The 19944-nt window shown below is 46.7% G+C and overlaps 1 protein-coding gene across 10 annotated transcripts in view; it reads left to right on the forward strand.

The window, feature by feature from the left end:
* The window catches only part of L1CAM (L1 cell adhesion molecule), a 96800-nt gene that overhangs the window by 13410 nt on the left and 63446 nt on the right, over nt 1-19944 (forward strand). For all 10 annotated transcript variants that reach the window (XM_080987417.1, XM_080987420.1, XM_080987421.1 and 7 more), the window contains exon 2: nt 9729-9916. In XM_080987417.1, the coding sequence (XP_080843543.1) occupies nt 9729-9916 (188 nt within the window). The remainder of the gene's footprint in view (nt 1-9728; nt 9917-19944) is intronic.

Consider the following 19944-nt stretch of genomic DNA (forward strand, 5'->3'; position numbering starts at 1 on the left):
TCACTTCATCAAATCTGGCCCTCTTTGAAAAAAGTTTGGGCACCCCTGAACTACACGGAGGAGAGGTAGTGAGAATGGTGACCGCCATTAACAACTGTATTTCAATTCATTAGCTATGGAGTGCCAAGGAGCAATTTCTAGCAGAAAGTGTCAATCCACAGTATGTTCAATGTTGGTGTTTCTAGTGCATATATCCCTAGCATATACGTAAATAGCTCGTCATTTATTCATTCAGGAAGAGATACAAATTTGCTGTTGTGGTTGTTATTACTTTATCATAGGTTGTATTCAGTGTATCACTGTCAGGTGTGGGGAACCTTTGGCCCACCTGAAGTTGCTGAACTACGACTCCCATTGTCCCTGGCCACTGCCCATCCATGCCGGGGCTGATGGGAGTTATAGTTCAGCAACATCTGGAGGACCAAAGGACCTGTAGAATGGAGATAATTCTCTTGGGCAAGCAGAAATGCTGTTGCACACTCTTCTGGGAATAATAGTAACATGCTTCATGGGGTTGTTGTGAGGGCAAATGTGATATATATATTTTTTAAATTTGAGTGAAAAGGGCTGTTTAGACATTTCATAATACCAGATTAGGGTTGTGTGTTTGTATGTGTCTGTGTATGTTTGCGGGCACATGGGGCCTGCTCAGTGGCATCACTATTATATGGACTCGGTTTTCCCTGCCAGAACAATGGGAATAACTGTGTGTGACCTGCCTCTGAAGGTTGGAGTGTGATAGGCAAGAAAAGGTTGTGGACCAGTAAGGTTTAGAAGCGGGGGTCCTTTTCATGGGTGAGATGCCTCCCAGCCCTGAAGCTCAGTGGAGAAAGATTTGAGGCTAGTTCTGTTTCTCAGGGTGCCTTAGATTCTTATGCAGATGTATTTGTTGTAGCAAAGTAGTGAAGACTGCAAACCTAGACACACTTTCAATGGGATAAGCCTCACTGAATGCAATAAGAATTAGAAAACCAGCTTAGGGTTGTGCTGAGCTGCAAATCAAGAAACAGCCCCCCCCCCCCGGTCGTGATTCTTGCCTTTGCCTCCTCACCCAAGGTGGCCTTAGGCAAGCTTCTCCCTCTCAGCCTCAGCCCCATCCAGCCGCTTCCACAATATGGAAGATGTAATGATAATGGCCATTTACCTTACAGAGTTGTTGTAAGGAGCACAACAGGCTAGTGCCCATGAAGCACTTCATTTTTTTATTTCATAAAATGTATAGGCCTCTTGATTTTATTTTTTTAAAAAAATAACACTGAAAGAGGTTTACAAAAGATATAACAGTAAATTTAGAAAAAAAAATTGCAGGATCTTTGAACATTCAAAGTACTATATCAGCATTCCCCAACCTGGTGCTCTCCAGGTGTGGTGTTTGTTTTCTTTTTTGCTGCTGCATCACTCTGTTGACTCATCTTCAGCTTGTGGTCCACTGAGACCCCGTGATCCTTTTCACATGTGCTACTGGATATCCAGGTGAGCCCCCCCCCCATATTTATGCAGCTGGTTCTTCCTGCCTAAGTGTAGAATGTGACATTTGGCCTATTGAAATTCATTTTGTTAGTTATGACCCAGTTCCCCAATCTGTTAAGGCCATCTTGAACCCCAGTTCTGTCTTCTTTTTGCTGTCCTTGTTTCCTGAGATGAAAGTTGGCTTCTGAGCCAACACCCAGGCCTTGCAGGCACAGCTCCACAGGGTGCTAATGCAAGCCCAGGGTGGGATTGTAGAGGCACACACCATCCTCTTTTGTGTGCTGACTTTTCCTAATACACTAGGCTCAATGCAGCTCACAGCTGCCAAAGTTAGAAGGCAGAGCAGCTTTTAAGCCATGAGAGATGCAGCTCTTCTAGGACCCCCTTCTCCACCCAACACCCACATCTGCGAGAGGAAGAGGCCACGCATGTGCTTCATGATGCTCTCCATCAGCAGAGGGTCGTGGTCAGCCATTGCGTCTCAGAGGCAATGAGATCTGTGGAAAAGCAGAATATTAGCTGCAAACAAGCATTATTTTTAAAACAACAACAACAACAACAACAACAACTGAGGGATCCTAGTGGAGCAGGACATGATCTCTGTGAGCTGGGCAGCTTCTAATCCCTCCTAGCCTTACACTTTCTCATTAAACACTGAAGCCTCAGATAAATCTCCAAATGAAAGTGCAAGAGATCCAGTTAATTCCAGAGGATTGGAGGGGCTCTGTTGCAATGCTCAGTTTGTCCTGAAGAGGGCGTCAGGTCAGATGGCGGACAGGCTGCTTCTTTATTTTTAATGCTTCTTAATACCGCGCCGCAAAACTCTGCAGCCCCTTTGCTTTGTGCTGCAGTTGGTGGCAGCCCTGAGATCCCTTTTAACCGGAGATGTTGGGGCTGAACCTCAAAAGTTCCCCATCCAAGTCACATGCTCAAGCAGTGAGTTATGGGCTTTCCTCCCCTGATTTGATTTTATACATTGTTCAGTCTGAGGTCTTGGCAATATTCTGGAAAATGAATTTAGTTGCTCCATTAATTCATGCACAGCTTAAAAAAAAGACGGCTAATCAATACATTTTAAATTCTTTAATCGGTTCAATAGTCCTAGTTAAAAGGATTCTAAACCCCCCCCCCACCATGGGACATTTTAGCTCTACTACTATCTTGAGGAAATAAAAAATCTTCTGCCCTTATATGGGGGAGGCTGTTGTGTCACCAGTGGCGGAGGAGATGGGGAGCTGCCATTTCTCATGCAAACATTTCCAGTTCCTTTTGATTAGGGCCTGTCATCAGATTCTCCTCTCCAGTCATTCCCACCCCCTATCTCTCCCCCCCCCCCAACTCTACTCCCAGCCCCTGTTAAGAGGGCTTTTGACAAGGCCTGTCACCTACTTCATTAATTCTCCTGCTTCTATGGATGTTTGTTTTACCAAGGGAGATGAAATATGAAAAGGTTAAAAGAGGTGGGGGGGTCGGGTAGCAAGCAGGGGGACAGGGCTGGGTCAAGCAGAACCAGCAACGGGAGAGATGAGCAAGAAGGTCACCAAGGGCTTTTTGGATAGGAGACCTAGCCTGGGTAGATGGGAGGATTAAGACTGAAAGGCATTCGTGTGTGTGTGTGTGTGTGTTGCATTGTGTGTCTGTGTGCCAGCCCGAGACAATTTGGCTTCTGAGGCAGAAAAGCCAATGGGAGCCCCTTCTGATTAAGGCTGTGTACACACCACCCCCTTGACACACATTTAAAGCACAAGGCCAGGCCTCCTCCCCAAAGAATTCTGCAAACTTTAGTTTGCTCAGGGGTCCTGGAATTGTAGCCGTGTGAGGGGTAAACTACAGCAACAAGGATTCCTTGGTGGAAGTCATGTTTTTAATTTATGGTGTGCACACAGTCTAACGGACACAGGACCAATCCTACAGGAAGTTCTCCTGCATAAGCCCCACTGCCATGAGTGGGAGATGATCATGTGCCCTTGCACAGCTCCCATGCGTCTCAGCAAGAGCTGTGCAGGAGAACTTCCCTATGGGCTGTGCTTTGTGAGTCAGATTTGTATATTGTCTACTCTGCTGTCCGTCAACAGCACCCATAATCTGCCACTCCAAGTTGCCCATCTCACTACGATGGGGCTCTCTCTGTCTGTTATAGTCCCCTATATGTTTTGAGCAGACTTCACATTGCAATCCAAATACCCGGAGGGTAGGAGTGTTAATGAATCTGCAGCAATTTAGGTTGAGGTGCTCAGGCCAGGTTGCTCTGTGCGTGAGCATGCGTTTGTGTATATTAGCAGTCCTTTGTGTGAAGGGAGCTCTTCCTTGCTCTCTGGAACCATCTGCCACAGAACATTGTGATGGGCTCAGGGGGGCAGTGACCACTGCTGATGTCCAGAATTGTGCCAAGCACAGTTTCCTGTTTGCATTGGCAGGATTCCTGCCACCAAAGTGTCTGTCTATATCCGGCTGCTTCCCTATGATCCTGCTGTGAATGGCTGTGGGGGGTGGGGGCGAGAGATCAGACTGGATGCGGCCTGTGGCATGAGTTCAGGCCACAGATCTCCCCACCTCCAAGTTTTGACCCACTAGGCATAGATTGTTTCTTGTCTTTGCAATTATGAGTGCTAGAAACATCGTTGGTTCAAACCAGTGAACAGTGAGGTCGACCAGCATATTGATGGCTCCTTAGCTTCCCTGGCTGTTGATCTGGTTTTTTTAGTTGTGGAAAGTTGGTGTTAAAAGTTAGTTGGCTATTATATGCTGGGCAGATGACGAAGACTACAGGGGATACTGGCCTGTTTCAGAGGGCTTGTTGCAATAATTATGGAGACAATGTACGCTCTCCAAGTATTAGGTAGGATGGGGCTGCAGTTTTACATTAATGGACTTCTAAAGACCTCGTCCCCCGCCCCCCCCCCCAAAAGTCTGAAGGATATAAAGTTACAGTAATTGAAAGTTGGGTTATACTGTTCACCCTAAGGACTCCCAGTCCCAGTGCCATTTGAACAGCATTTCTTGTAACAACTTGAATATACACCGTTGGGTGAAGACTGATACTGGGTAAATTGGAGCGGCATCATAGAGACAAATTCTTATAGACAGGATACAGAAGCTTTCAAGTTCAGTGACAAAAGTTCAGAGTGGCATGCTATTCTATACTGTTTTAGCTCTATGGTCCAACCCCTTTCTCCATTTCCCAATCCCACTGTGGAAGTGTGGGGGAGGGGGCTTCACTTATGTCTCACAGCTTATGTCTCGTAGGTCTTATGACTTATGTCTCTTATTCCAGATAAAGATTATTCTCTCTCTCTTATTCCCATAATACTACAAGTTAGGGTCACCTAATTAAATTAAGTGGCAAAAGGTTCAGGATTGACTGTGGGAAGGTTCTTCTTCACCTGACACATAGCCTGCTAATAGGCAATACACTGATGGATACCAGTTTAAATGGATTTTTATATAAGTATATAAGAAAGATTAAATACAATAATGGCCAGGTCTATCAAATGGCAATTAGCACGACAAATCAACATTTTAAAAATAGAAACTCCAGGATCAGAGGCAGTCTACCCCTGTGCTTCCTAGATACTGGGCATAAACAATGGGTGTAGCCACACCCTGCTTGGGGTCTCCCCTGAAGCATTTTGCTGGCTGGTGTTGCAAACAGAAGGCTGTTCTGTGATGCCTCTTGGCCTGATCCAATAAGGGAATCCTTGCTTCCTTAGCCATCATGTCTTATTTTCCCCCCTGTCTGACATTTTCAGAAAAAAGCCTTTGAGACTCTGTAGCTCTGTCTCCCCCGGTGCCTAATAATCTCCACTTCTTTAGGCTAAGCAAGCATACGCCATGCATTCTGCCTATTCTCCTATGATTTAAAAGGACGGATGATCAGAAACATCTCTCTTTTTCACACCCTGTGATTCCTCCTCATTCGTCCCCTCCTTTATTTGCATTGCCTTGACCTTCCTGGGTAGCATAATCAGAATCATGGCCTCTCCCCTGTGAGCTCACCCCCCCCCCGTAGCCACAGCTGACAGGTTGCCCCCTCCCCCTCCCCCTTAAATTATTCAGCTCCCCATAGCTGCCCCCTTGGCTCCATCTGCATCCCGGCTGCTGTTCACTGAGCCCCCGCCGTGCTAACAATATAAGCCCCTCGCTTGGTAATTGCCAGATGAAGAGAGGAAGGCAGGAGACATGGGAGGGAAATGGGGAGTTGCAGTCAGGGAATGTAGGGGCCCGTAAACATGCAGGCTTCCCATCACATACCCACCAACATTCCTCAGATGAAAATAGGGACGTTTCTCTCTCTCTCCTGCCCAACTGACCCTCCTCAACCCCACATTTTTTGTTGTCCCCCCCCCCCCCATAGCATTTCCACCAATGGAACATAGCACACAAAGCCTGTACCATCCTGAGAAAACCATCCAGATTTTATTTGGTAGATTTACAAAAAGAAAAACACACATCATTAAATAAATTTTAGAAAGGGGCAAGAGTAGCTGCAGGCTCACAAAGAAGAGAAGAAGAAGAGGAGTTTGGACTCCCTAAGGAGTCTCAAAGCGGCTCACATTCTCCTTTCCCTTCCTCCCCCACAACAAACACTCTGTGAGGTGAGTGGGGCTGAGAGACTTCAGAGAAGTGTGACTCACCCAGCCGCTGCATGTGGAGGAGCCGGGAATTGAACCCGGTTCACCAGATTACGAGTCCACTGCTCTGAATCACTACACCACACTGGCTCAGGATGGCTTTCAAAATTCTGGGACTGTCCCTGGAAAATGACTTGGAGCACATGCCACCAGGCATCTAGGTGGTCACTGCAATGGGAGGATGGTGGGCCTGATGGGTCTTTGACCTGATCTAGCAGGAATCTTCTTACATTCTTAAGAAATGCCAGCACCCATTTACAAACAAATCATTAGCCACCGGCATGTGCATGTGTCTTTGCTTTGTTGTCTGCATTGTTCTGCTGGTCAGGAGGGCACTTCTACTATCCTCTTGCACTTGATATCCATTCAGAGAGAAGCCAAGGAAGGGTACCAGGTCACATTGCTCATCAGAAGGTTGCAGATAAGTCAGCAAATGGTCATTTGTATTGGTTTCACCTTGGGTAGTTTTAGTGGTGCCTGGAACGGAAAAACTGTTCGCCACTCAAGCAAAGGATTGGATTGTAGAACTGGAATGGGTCCCACAGTGCACTCCAGGCATATACAGGGAAGCTAAAGGTGCCCAGTTGATGTTGCCAGACCATACTGTGACAATCTGCACACTCTGAGGTCACCCCTGGAACAGGAAGAAGTTGATGTTTCATTTCTTGCTGTGCTGGAGGTCTCTGAGCATTCAACACACACATCTCATGTGATCTGAGGCTTCTGGCATGGCATAGTGCAAGACAGATGATAACATTGTCCTGCCCGCCATGTTGGAGGGCTCTGGCCACACAATGCAGCATCTAACACAATTTTGTTTTTTCTCCTAAATTTATTTCATTTAGAAGTAAAATAAAACCAAGCACAATCCAGGGCTGTCCCTGAAGCCCAACTAGGCCATACTGCAAACTGGTTCCAGGGCTGGTTCAGATGTCATCCTACCCTAGCCAGTGCTCTAGCTTTTGGCCCAAATTCCATTTGCCAGGAAATTTGTCTCCATCCTCATATTCTGTAATCTAGATTTGAAGAAATTCAGTGCTAGATCACATATTTATGCATGCCTAAGGTCCCAGGTTCTGTCCTTGTCATCACCAACTAAAGGGTTGGAGATGTTCTGGGCTGGAAGAAGCCACTGCTTCAAATCTTGAAGAGCTTCTGTGAGTACACAAGATTTGAAGAAATTCAGTGCTAGATCACATATTTATGCATGCCTAAGGTCCCAGGTTCTGTCCTTGTCATCACCAACTAAAGGGTTGGAGATGTTCTGGGCTGGAAAAAGCCACTGCTTCAAATCTTGAAGAGCTTCTGTGAGTACACAAGACTGGGCTTTTTGGGCCTATGCTCTGACTCATTGTGAAGCAGCTCTTTATGGCCAACAGAGAAATGAACAGCTATTCTACTCATGTGTTATGGCAGTGTGGAAATACCACCCCAAAAAAGTATTTGTGAGTCAGTGGGGTACATGCTGGAATGTATGCATTAGATTCACTGTGGCTGATCCTCTGGTTTTTGGGTGTGGCTGTTGGTGCTGGCCTAGAAGCACCCTCCTGATTGGAGGGCTGGTTGTAAGGGTGCTGGCAGCCCACAGAGTGCTTCTGTTGTATAGATTTTATCTTCAGTGGAACCATGCCTTGTGTGCATGGGCAAAGTCCAGCCTTTATGGGGGGGGGGATTTAAAATTGGGGGAAGTGGTGGAAAAATAGCCACAAGCACACGTCTTCTGCAAAATGTCAAGAAGTTCTGAGCTTTCTGTCACACTGCCAGCACCTATCACCCATGACCACTAGGCATGCTGATGGTAGGGCCATAGGCTCCTCATCCATACTTTAAAGTGAACAGGAAGGCTAGCTCTGGATAGTGCTAAACAGAGAGGCATAAGCCTAATATTTGTTACCTGGGCAGGGAGCAAATTTAGACGCGATCTCAGTGGTGTCTCTAAATGAACCCTTTTACTTCCTTCCATATACTGTACACAAGTGGCTGCCATTCATTCATCTGGGTCATGGGGACACAGCTGTGAAGAAGGCAAAGCCTGCCCTTCACCCCTTGATTGGCAGAACCTGCTTTCACATACACCACCTGTCAGAATTACAGGATTTTAGCTAGTAATATCAGAACAATCAGATGTGGACCTGACACATAGGACTGTCCACCCAGTCAGTGATGTGAAGGAGCATTACGAAATGAGACGGAAGTACTGGCATTATAATTAGGAAAACTGATTGAATATTCTCCACGTCTGAATGCACTCCTGGCGTCTTGCGGATTAAGAGCATGAGCTGGGAAGTCTCTGTCTCAAATGTTTCCATCTCCTGTGAATCCATTAGATAACGTTAGGCTGGGCCTGCACAACTTACGTCCAAGCAAACCAGATGCAAGCCATGTCTTATGGCCTGGCGGGCTGTTTAGAAAATGTTCATGTTTATGCAACTCCAGGCAGGCAGCAAAGCCAGGTTTGTTCAGCCTACCAGTGGGGGACCATGTGTGGCTGATAAGCTCTGTGTTTGACTCGGAAGAGCAGAACTTCTACAGGCTTCTCTTAGGCAAACTCCTTCATCTGGAAGATTTTAATAGGCTTGTTATAAAAAAACAGATTCTGTAAGCTACACCCACCTGCACACCCACCACGCTCCACGGAGAGTTCAGTTTCTTGGGATTCCTTTGGTTCTCCTGGTGGTATTTGTCTGGACTTTGCCCAATGTACAATGCAAGTGATGCAGCTAAAAACCAGGAAAATCTATATCTCTAGCACATCCATATCTTGACATCAGTAGAACCTCTGGAGCTACTGAACATGAGGTTGTACTGCATTGCACAGTTTGCTTGCTTAAAAAAAATTCTTCCATTCATCAGAAATATCTGTTAGGGGAGAAGGGCAGGAGATGTATGGAAATTGACAATCAGTGGATAAAGAGCACAGCATCAGTGTGAACTATTAGAATTCTGCCTTTCCATGTATCTGTTTATCTTTCCATTTATAATAATATATTCTTATCTCTCTGCTTTCTTTCCATCCTCTGCTCTCTCTCTCTCTCCCTCTGTCTCTCCCACCCTCCCTACTTTGCTATCTCCATCCATCAACCCACTATTCTTCCCCATCCACCATCGCCTCTCTCTTTCTCTTTCAGCCGCCAGCCCCCATAAACCTTTCCTCACTCACCCGCCCCCCCTGCTCTGCCTTCTCGTGACCCACCCTCCCTTCCTGAACAAAAGGGCCCCTCCCCTTTCCTTTCTGCCTCGAAAATACACGGCACCCTAGGCCAAGACCCGCTACATCTTGCCTTGACTTCGATTTCGGGATCTCCCTTCTTTCCTTCTCTCTTTAGTAATCCTGCTTTGTTGGTGGGGGCGGTCTGGGACTGGGGATGCAGGGCTGGTGGTTCACCCACTTGTGCACACAGCATGCTCCTCCAACAAGTTGGAGTGAAGGCTGATGGAAATAAATAAACGCAGAAGGCATCATTAACTCCCTCTCCTCTCCAGCTCCTTTTTGCTGCCTGTGCTGTCGTCCTTGGGGGAAAGGATGTTTTGTGGGGGAGGGGGACAATGATGATTACACAGGGTTTCTTCCCTTTTTTCTTTACACTAACGGTCTCTTTCTCTCTCCCTCCCTCTTTCCTCCCACAGCCACAAGCCACAGTGGGGGGTGCATGCTGCTTGCTCCCCTTTTGCTGCGCCACTGCCCAGAGTTGGAGAGAGGCCCTGGCCAGGGGTGCCAGGTGAAATGGCTTCAATGCTGGCTGGTTTGCTGATGCTCTGGCCGTTGGTTCTGCTCCTCTGTGATCCAGCAGCGTCCATCGAGTTCCCCAAAGGATGTGAGTAGTGATGGCATCAGTATCTTTCCCCCTGCGTGTGGCTTTGGAAAGCAGTAGGGTGGGGTTTACTACTGCCGTTTGTGGCATGTTTCCCGAATGTGAGAGCTTGTGGTGATGCATTCTGGCCATGTTTTGTTGTGTCAGAACATGTGGTTGGTTCTTTTCAGACAGTTTGCATTTGTTTTTCTTTTACAATTCTTGTTGGTTTCTCAGAGCCCTGTTCCAGGCATTTATCTCTGCTTTTATATTATCACATAACCTTGGGTAATAGTGCCTCCCAGCTCAGTCTGCCTGCCTTCCTTTCCCTAAACCTTTGGTGCAGCAGAGAGCAATTGCATCTGGAAACTGGGAGGGAGGGGTAGGTAGGTAAGAGAGATGGGGGACCTGCATCGTGTTGCCGGGGGGAGCTCCCTAAATGCCCCGCCCCCTAGAAACTGCATAGAGAAATAGTACTACTCCTGCCTGCTTGAGGAAAGTACTAGTGCCTTGTGACACCAGCAGTCATTAATCCAATCCTCACCCTCATCTCAGACCTATTTGGATGGTTAGCACCCAACGTGCTTCACACTAATGAAAGCGGCAAATTTTGCCAATCGGAACAGGTCAGGAAGCAAAGGTTTGAGAATGAATGTAAGTCTACAGAGATGTGCATCACTTAAGGTGTGGATGTGCAGAGCTTGCGGAAATGGAGACAGAAAGGGAAGGAAGCATGGTTCAACGAAAAGAAAGGTGGGGCTATACCCAGCTGTTGATTCTGGCACTCACCTACACCTTGCCTTTATGACCACATTTCTGTACATATTATACATTTTGTGAGTCATTAAATATATTTTGTGAGTCATTAAATATATCATCTAATTTCTATAGTGCTTTCAGTGTGCAAACAACTTCACAGCGCTTCCTTCTGCCAGCCTCACAACCTCCCTGTTGAGATGGACTGAACATACAATTCCATGATTTGGACAGAAATGTAGGCCTAAGATAGCAACTTTACCGCAACCATCCAGGTGTCTATGGCTGTGATGGAAGTTGACCCATGGCCTTCTAGACCCAAATCCACAAATCCTTCTACTAGATCACATTGCCATTACTGACACAGTTTCTTCAGGCATCTTTGTGCTTTGACTACAGTTTGATGAGTTTAGGAGTTATCAGCCCCTCCTCCTTGTCCCTTCCCTGCTGAGGCCAATGATTCTTTTGACACTGGCTTGCTTGCTTGTTGCAAAACAGATTACATGGAACTGTGCTTACAGGCAATTTCAGCACCAAGGACAGCTCTTGAGGCCTGGGAGGCAGGCATAGAAGAGCTGTCCTTTCAGCACTGTTGGGCAAAGGAAACATGCGCTAGATCAGTGATTCCCAAAGTGGGCGATACCCCCCCCCCCGGGGTGTGTGTGCTGGAACGATCCAGGGGGGCGGTAGTAGCCTCAGGCGCAATTGGGGGGCATTGAATAAAAAATAGGGGGTGATGGAAGCATAAAGAAAGAAGAGAGGACAAGAAAATTTTGAAAAACCGTTTGTACATGTTTCATCTGTTGTGTAATGACGCTTACTGCCAGGTCAGTCACTGTTGTGGGATGGCAAGAATGCCTCCCCTGGGTCTGGAGGTCATGCTGGAGGTGAGGGGTTTTCCCAGTCATGGATGAACCCTTTTTGGCTTCACCCAGGCTCAGGAAGTCGATTGCAGATTGTCTGCCTATTTGGCCACTGGCAGGCAAGCTGTGGCGCTGGCCTTGCCCCTAAGCCATCAGGGGGACACTGAGTATTTTTTTTTCCTGAAAAGGGGACGGTAGGCCAAATAAGTCTGGGAGCCTCTGGGTTAGATTATAAGGAAGAGGGCAGAAGAAAGAGGACCTGTGTTTCCAATCCAGCGTCCCAGCCCCTTCTCCATCCCTAAGAGGTGGAAGTCAGTAGGTCCGCAGAAATTATTTTATTTATTTCATGAAATTTATACACCACTTGATTGTAAAAGAAACCTCAAAGTGGTTTACAAACACATAAAACAAAACAAGAAAAAATTACATACTTTAAAAGATCCTCCCCCCCCCCCAATCCAAACTCCCAAGTGTAGAATGGAAACAGCTCCTTCCATCCTGGCCAGGTGCATGGTGGAAGCTCTTCATATTCTTGGAGCCAAACTAGATCTGATGGTGGCAGCCCCATTTGTTCGGGTTGGGGTCTGTTCCAATCATATACATACATGCTATGAGGGCTGGGCTGGGGAGCTTTTCTTTTAGTGCAAAAGGGGGATGCCGGTAAGAGGATGGGCAAACCTTCTCAGTGCCCCTCACTTATCTCCCTGCAGCCCACGGGTGGGGAGCTACTGGCCTGCAGGCCGAGTGTGGCCCATGGTGGTCTCCCCATTCAGACCACAGCCTCCCCTCCCCACTGCACAGTGATTAATAATAAAACCAGCTTCCAATTGGGGACAGTGGAAACCTGATTTCAAACCTGATTTCCATGCATTTTGGGGAGAGGACCATGTCTGGGGAAGGGCTAGGGTTAACCCTTCCCTCCCTTTGCACTGGGACGCCCCATTACCAGCACCAGAAATTGTCCCTACATGGCAATGAGGCTTGAAAGCAGCCAGACAGTGTCAGCCTCTCTTTCTCCCACTCAGCTGCTTTTGGGTAACTGGAATGAATTGGACAAGAAAAGAGCCTTTAAGGAAACAACCATGGACAGGTGTTCTCTTTTTGCTGCTTTTAAAAAAATAAAAAATACAGGACCCTTCAATTTTGTATTTGATTAGGGGAGACCTGGATCTAAACTAATGGCTCTCCTGCTGTCCCATTTACTTTGTCCCTTGGCTTAAGTGCTTTTGTGAGTGAAAAGGGATGAATGGCATTTTTCTTTTCTACAGAGATGATTGTGTGGCTTATGCTGTTCTCTCAAGCCTAATTCTTACCGGGGTGAAAACCTTGGTTTGGGCTTTACAATGCAGGTAGGGACTCACAATGAAATCTCCACACCCCACCAAAAAACCCAGTTTCACGTGGAAAACTAGCATGTCAGGGAGATGAGGCAGAATTCAACGAAGTTGTTGTATGCATGGAGCAAGGTCCACTCATGCAACTCCCTCTCTGCCCCCACCCTCTAAATCTGCTCTGGGGGGTTGGGGAAAAACCTAGAACAAATTTAGAGGGTGCATGAAAGGAAGGAGAGGGGGGAAGTCCTGTGGTATGAGCAGACCTCATTCCACACAGGCACAAGCGTGAGTTCAAGGTTAGCATTCTCCCTGACTTACTAGTTTTCTGTGTGAGAGGATTATTTATTTTTGCATGGAGAAGCATTTAGTCCAAGAAGCTCTGGTCTGTAGTTTAAATTTCTAATGACTGAATGTTCCTTCATACAAAGAAATGAAGAATTCTCCCTCACGAGGTAGTTCATTCACTATGTGGAATATATTTTTGTGTATGGAGGAATGTGACTTCAGCACCTGCAATATGAAGTTGTGGATCTCAGATAGAGGTGTACCTCTTTGATGGCGACTGGGCCTCAGCTCCCTGGTCTTGTATTATGGGTAGATAGGGACAGATGAGGAACCATTTGGTTTCTATGTCTTCATTGCTGGGGCTCTCAGATGTGTGCTGGATGCACAGCCACCCTTTTCAAAAGCCGTGTGAAAAGCATTGCCGTTTGAGTGAAGGTCACAAGGGTTGAGTGTGTGGAGGGGGGGGGGGTTCCTCTGTGTGTCCTGAGCTATGTGGTGAATTGCTCCCCAGTGTGATGCTCCCTCTGCCATCCCTTCTCCTATAGGCTTGGTTCTGTGGCCAATGGGGCTTCTGTGGGAAAAGGAGAGGATGGCGCCAAGTGTGACTGAGGTGAAGAATCAGTCCAGCAGCAGAAACACCTCAGCCCAGCCTGAGAGATGGGTTTAGGAATGGGGAGAGTCACAGGCCCACACGGGAGGGGGGGGGGAGGCAGCCGGGTACGCTTGCCCCAGGCCACAGAGGGCTGTTATGCTAAGAATGCCCTGTGTCTCCCAGCCAACTGAGGACTTAATGGGCAAAATGGCCAAGGGTGAAAAGCCCATGTCTGTCCTTATGCACTTCAAGGCTTTGATAGTAAAATCTGGACTAGCGTTACTGCATACTAGCACGTAGCGTCAGTTCAGATTAGGTGCTGCTGCCATGTTGGCAAGTCTCATGAATAAGACTCCTGCTCCGGGCCTCAGACAAGCTCTGCATGGGTTTGGTTGGCAGCATCTGTGACCAGCATGATCACCCATTGGGAAGGAGGCTACAGAGCTGGGGCTGAATTTGTCACTGAGGACAAATGCCAAGACATCCATTGTGTGTCCATTGTGGGCTGCTGTTCCTGTAGAATCTACAATAACAATGTGGACAGTTAGAAGTGGCGGGGGTGGTGGTGGTGAGCTGCCCACTTGTTGGCATTTCTTATTGGGCCATATTTGGGTGAGAGAACAGGAGTGTTTTCACAAGCTCTTTTGGGGGCAGAAGTCAGAATTACTTGCTCACCCTCCACTCCAGACATGGCTGAATTCAATTTCAGGGCTTCACGTTCTAGTTTACTAAGAATAGGCAGGATTTAAATTCCAGCCTTCACATCATTTTCAAAGCCTTTTGCTTCATGTGCTATGACTGGAGCTGTTCTCTTCCCCCCTCCAAGGAATTCACAAAAAACTGATCTCAGTCCTATCAAGACTCCTGTCTTTGGACATTCCTTTCCTGCCAGTTGTGCCTTCCATGTCAGGCGGCTGCTTTTTCAGTCCAGATATTTACTTGCAGGAAAGTCAGGCTCAACTAATGCCAAACGTGTTGCTGAGTTCAAATGATATCTCCACTGCGTTACTCATTGTCTATGAAATGAGCTGTTTTGTCAAAGGCAGGAAATTATTTTTGGCTCCGCATAATTTGTTCTTTGCAAATCCACATTGGATTCTTGCATGCTTTACAAATCAATTGTTTCCTGATATTCCTCTGACAACTTCAGAGGGAGCGGCGTTAAGCTAACAGGATTTATAATTTGTTCCCCTGGCCGCTTTGCCCTCCTCTCTCCTGCCAGAGCTGTTGAGCCTCCTCAAAGGTAGTTGCAAGTGTTCCTGGGATTTCTGTAACTAATTCCTTCTACACCCAAGGGTGTAGTTCCTCGGGATCCACTGACTTGCTTTCATTCACAGTTGAAAAGCTACATTACTGTGCAGCCAGATAGCAGCTTTAGAAGGAAACCTCTGCTCTGGGGACCCTTTCAGGGCAAGGAGGAACGCTGGGCTTTTTCTTAGTTCTTTATCAGCTATCCCTTTCCCCATATAATAAAATGTGATGCTGCAAGTAGTGGGAGACAGCAATTTTTAAACAAACCAACACTGTAGATTGAAATCACGCAAGTGTTGACGATGGAGAGGGGAGGGAGGAAACAAAGAAAAGAAAGACTGTGTTAGTGTAGATAGGTGGGGACTCATGATACCCTCTCAGTGATGTTCACGGCCTGATTCATACATAACCAGAGTTCAACAATCTGTGGTTTACCACAAGTGTGGGGAACCTGTAGCCCTCTAGATGTCGCTGAACTACAACTCCCATCATCCCTGGCTAAGCTAGCTGGGGCTGATGGGAGTTATAGTTTAGCAAAAACTGGAGGGCCATAGTTTTTCCACATCCAGCTTACTGAGAACGAGCAAGTCTGCTGGTCTGCCATTCAGTTTGCTCCTGCTCCCTTTTTCTGTGCCAGGAGGAAGCAGAGCAGAGCACTGACTTTCTTGGCATTGTGTGCAAACTGGCACTTGTGGTTAATTTCTCTCCAAACAAATCATGAGATCAAGCCAAGAAGAAACTGGTTCCTGCCGCTTGCCTTGAGAGAAACTAACCACGAGCTCTGGTTTGCACATAATGCTATTCCAGGGCTCTGGTCTATTTCCTCTTGGTCTGGCAAAGGAAGGAGGAGTGGGCACAAATGTGAGCAGTGGGCACCAGCTTGCTTGCTCATTTCAGTAAGACCAAGTTTGTTTCATTCTGGCTTACCATTATGTGCAAACTGGGAAACAGTATATGATTCTATGGGTTAAGAATGTAAGTTATGAGCCAAGAAATTCTGAGTTTCATCTCGGTCATAAACTTACAAGGTAGCCCTAGGCAAGCTGTTCCCTCTAAGCCTCAGCCCCATCTGTAAGAGTAGAAAGCTACAGTGGCCTACTTTACAGGGCTGTAAAGATAATGTTTGGGAACTGCTTTGAATAGTCCAACCTATAAGTATATGGCATTTTTGTATTATTGTGGATCATTATTTCCCTGCCTACTAGTATGCAACAGCTGTGATTGCTAGGGGAAACTGAACAGTGACTTGGATAAAAGATTTGATTGCTTATTATTTCACTGCATCAGAAGCACTTGCTGGACCCTTGTAATCTCTAGGTGATTCAGCAATGACTGCACAGCCCTTAAGCAGTAAACCCCAGTGTATGGAAAGTCTGTTGACATCACTTTCACAGTCCAATTCTAGGACCCAAAATAAGTCCCACTGAAACAGCAGATGTAATAAAAACACAGGAGCAGATACAGGTAATCCCTGAAAAGGGCTGGGAGGATGAGAAGGTCTGAAAAGACGTAAGAATAACTATCAGGTGAGCTTTCCTGGGGGCAGCATTCCAGAGACAGGGTGCCACCACCAAAAAGGGCCCTGCTTTCAGCCACTGGAAGCAGCTGGAGAAGGTTAAGAAATGCATCCCTGAAAGGATGCCCTGTCAGTAGAGATTTCCAATATATTATAAAGATGCGGTTCTTCATTAGTAGATTGGGGCAAATTCAGGTTATGCAATTAAGGTGGGTTTGGGCTCCTTCACAATAAACCTACTTCCAAAAAGAATAGCATTTTTTCCCATTATGGAAAGTGAGGATTTCACATGGCATCATATATTCTCCTCAAACAAATTGAAGCGAGTGCTTAATAAACAGCATATAACCTCCCCACAAACATTGTGCAAACAAATCAGGATGGCTACTCAGTAAACAGGTCACATGCAACCAACCCTAGTATAATGTGACTCCCGTGGGATGTAATTTAAAAATCTCAATCAGGGCCCCACAATGGTTGGCTGTCCATGTTAACCAAGCCAAACATTGTGATCGCAGGTCCCTGTCCTTCCTTTGCTTGTCTGACTCCAGCTCTGCCCAAGTCCTCAGGACACCTCTGCTGAGGGGCAGCCAAAGACACCTCCCCACCCTCCTGCTTTTGCTGTGGGAAGTGGAGGCATGGAGCTTCCTGGGCTGGCTCCTAAGCAGCCTCTGCCATCCTTTCCTGCTCCAGAGGAGGAAAAGGAGCAGGCTTGTGAGTATGGTCTTGAAGTCCACTGGGCATCTTGGCAATGCCTCAGGCAAACGACCTTGGGGATGGGGACCGGGGTTATGCTGCAAGGGTCTTGGTGATCCGCACCCATCTGTGCCATCTTCAGGGGTTGGGAGGAAGGCCCTGGCTCAACATGCCTTGCCAGAGATAGCAGTGACACATATTCACCATAGCAGGTGTGGTGAAAAAAAATTGGAGCTGGGCAAATCCCCACCATCTATGCAAAGCACATTTAAATATGTGACACCCACCCACCCCACTGAATCCTGGGAACTGTAGTTTATTAAGAATGCTGAGTGTTGTAGTTCTGTGACAAGAAAACTTCATTTCCTGGGAATCTGCTGGAAGCCATACTTTAAAGGATCGCACAGATCTGCCCCAGCTGCTGGTTTTGTCTCACCACTTTTGTGACCTTTTGTTTTGGAATCCCAAAGGTGACCTTGCAAAAATGTCCTGAATTGTTTTACATGGGCAGCCCATTATTTTCATTGTTGCAATGACCCGCCATGCTTTTCTGGGCCAACTCCACACTTCCCCTTCGCCATGCAGTGCAGGCTCACCCGGTATCTGCAGCCACTCCTGGCTTTCTGACCCGCACTTTACATTTTTGGATGCACAGCTTAAAAACAAAATGTAATGTGTGAAAAGCTTTTTTTGTTTTATTATTATTTTATTATTTATACCCCGCCCATCTGGCTGGGTTTCGCCAGCCACTCTTGTCGGCTGCACTTGAGTACTTACTGTTTTCTGATATACAAGGTGTTGGGAGGGGACAATCATTCCATACTCATTGCAATATCTCAATACCTGCTGTTTAGGGAAGAGTGGTATCTTCTTCCTTAGTTTGCATACTCTAACAAGTCGCAGTCCGAACCGGGATGTGTCTCTTCTGGGCCCTGAGCAAGTCATGTGACCTGTGTGAGAGTGCGGAGCTTCGAAATGCACTTCTTGGGTACCATGATAGTACTCTTGTGGATTATTGGCTACATTGCTCTCATACATTTTTAGACACTGTGCTATCACATGTTTTTGGGTGCCATGGTCTTGCGTGACAGCAAGGAACCAAAAAATGGGATGTCCCAATTTAACCAGGACAGTTGAGGGGTATAAAGAGTGAGTGTGTTTAAGGCAGAAGTTGTAAGACAGAGGTTGGGGGTCTTTGGCCCTCCAGATGATGATGATGATGATGATGATGACCACTGGCTATGCTTTCTGGAGAGCACACAAGTCCCCTCATCTCTGTTTCAAGAGTAAGGCAGGGCTGTCCCTGCAGGGTGGATGTGGGCCTGGGTTTGATGAACTCAGTGCCCCTTCTGAATGCGACAGAGGAGAACAATATGTCTCTCTCAACTTTTTTTTCCCAACTGAAAAGACTGCAATTGGGGACAACAGAAATTGGGGAGTGGGGATTGAGGGGGAAGAATATGCTTAATCCTTTCCATTCCCACTGCTTTTCTGCTCAAAATTACCTCAAGCTTCCCAGTGCTTTCCTAATTACATTGAAAAAATATATGTACTTTTTATCGTGCTGTCATGATGATGATTTGTGGTCATGCTTGCCTCCAATGTAATTATATGTGAACCTGCTTTCAATACCCTTTGTGCCCGCAAAGGTTTTTCGGTGCAGATACCGCTCCATTTCCATGTCCTGTAACTTCTTTTTGAAATCCTGGAACTTTTAATACCAGAAATGATCCTTTTTCTCTTCTGTCCTGCTTTTGTTGCTCTATAATGCAGTAACATCATCATTATTAATTTACACCCTGCCTTTTTCCCTGATGGGACTCAAGGCATTGTGGAAGCACTGCAGAGCAGCTAATAAAGCAGAATGGCATGTGGACAGTCCATTCTAAATCCACTGGTCGAACACATATGCAAAACAAAACACCTTACACTGGTCTAGGAGGTTGACTAGTATGCTCTAGGCTACCTGCAACTTGCTTCCTGCAGGTCTAATGTGTGAGAATGTTTGGCGCTACTTGTGTGGAGATGAGACTCTGACAACCCTGCTCTTCCTTAATTAATTTTCTGCCCTCAAGGAAGCTCACTGCTATTGAATACAAATTAAAACAATCCAGAATTCAATTAGAATCCAAACAATAAAACGACAACAGAGAAGCAGAACTAAAAGCCCCACGTGGCCCCAGCAGAACTAATCTGGTCTTCCTCAGAGGCCCTGTGGAATAAAAAGCTCTTGGCCAAGCGATGAAAATCCCAAGGTGTAGCCAGCTTGATGGCCCTTTAGTGCAGGTGAGGATGCCCCTGGTCTACAACTCCCAACACCCCTCACCATTGGTCATGCCAGCAACATCTAGAGGACACCAGGTTGTGGAAGGCTGGCCTATAGCGAGGAGAAGCCCTTGAGTCATCCCTGCAAACTCTGAACCAACAGAACTCACATTCAATAGGATTTTGAATGTAGATGCCCCCCCTTCAACTCCTGGCACCTGCAGGTTAAAAGGATTGTGGGAAATTTCTCTGCCTAAGGGTGACATTAGATGCAGCATTAATCACCAGCGCTGACCCTTGCAGGCTTGATTTTCCTTTACAAATATCAGGCATGCATGAGTGGGGAGGGGCTGATCTGCACTGGGGTATGTTATGCGGAAGGAAGAGGGTTTTAACCTTTGCCCTTGCACAGTTCCCATTTGGATCAGCCCCCTTTCCCCATGGCTGCTCTTTGCCGTTGGTGCTGACATGAGGGGGCAGAGTCCGCAGCAGGA

This window comes from Podarcis pityusensis, assembly GCF_964106645.2.
Source record: "Podarcis pityusensis genome assembly, chromosome: 17".
NCBI lineage: Eukaryota > Metazoa > Chordata > Lepidosauria > Squamata > Lacertidae > Podarcis > Podarcis pityusensis.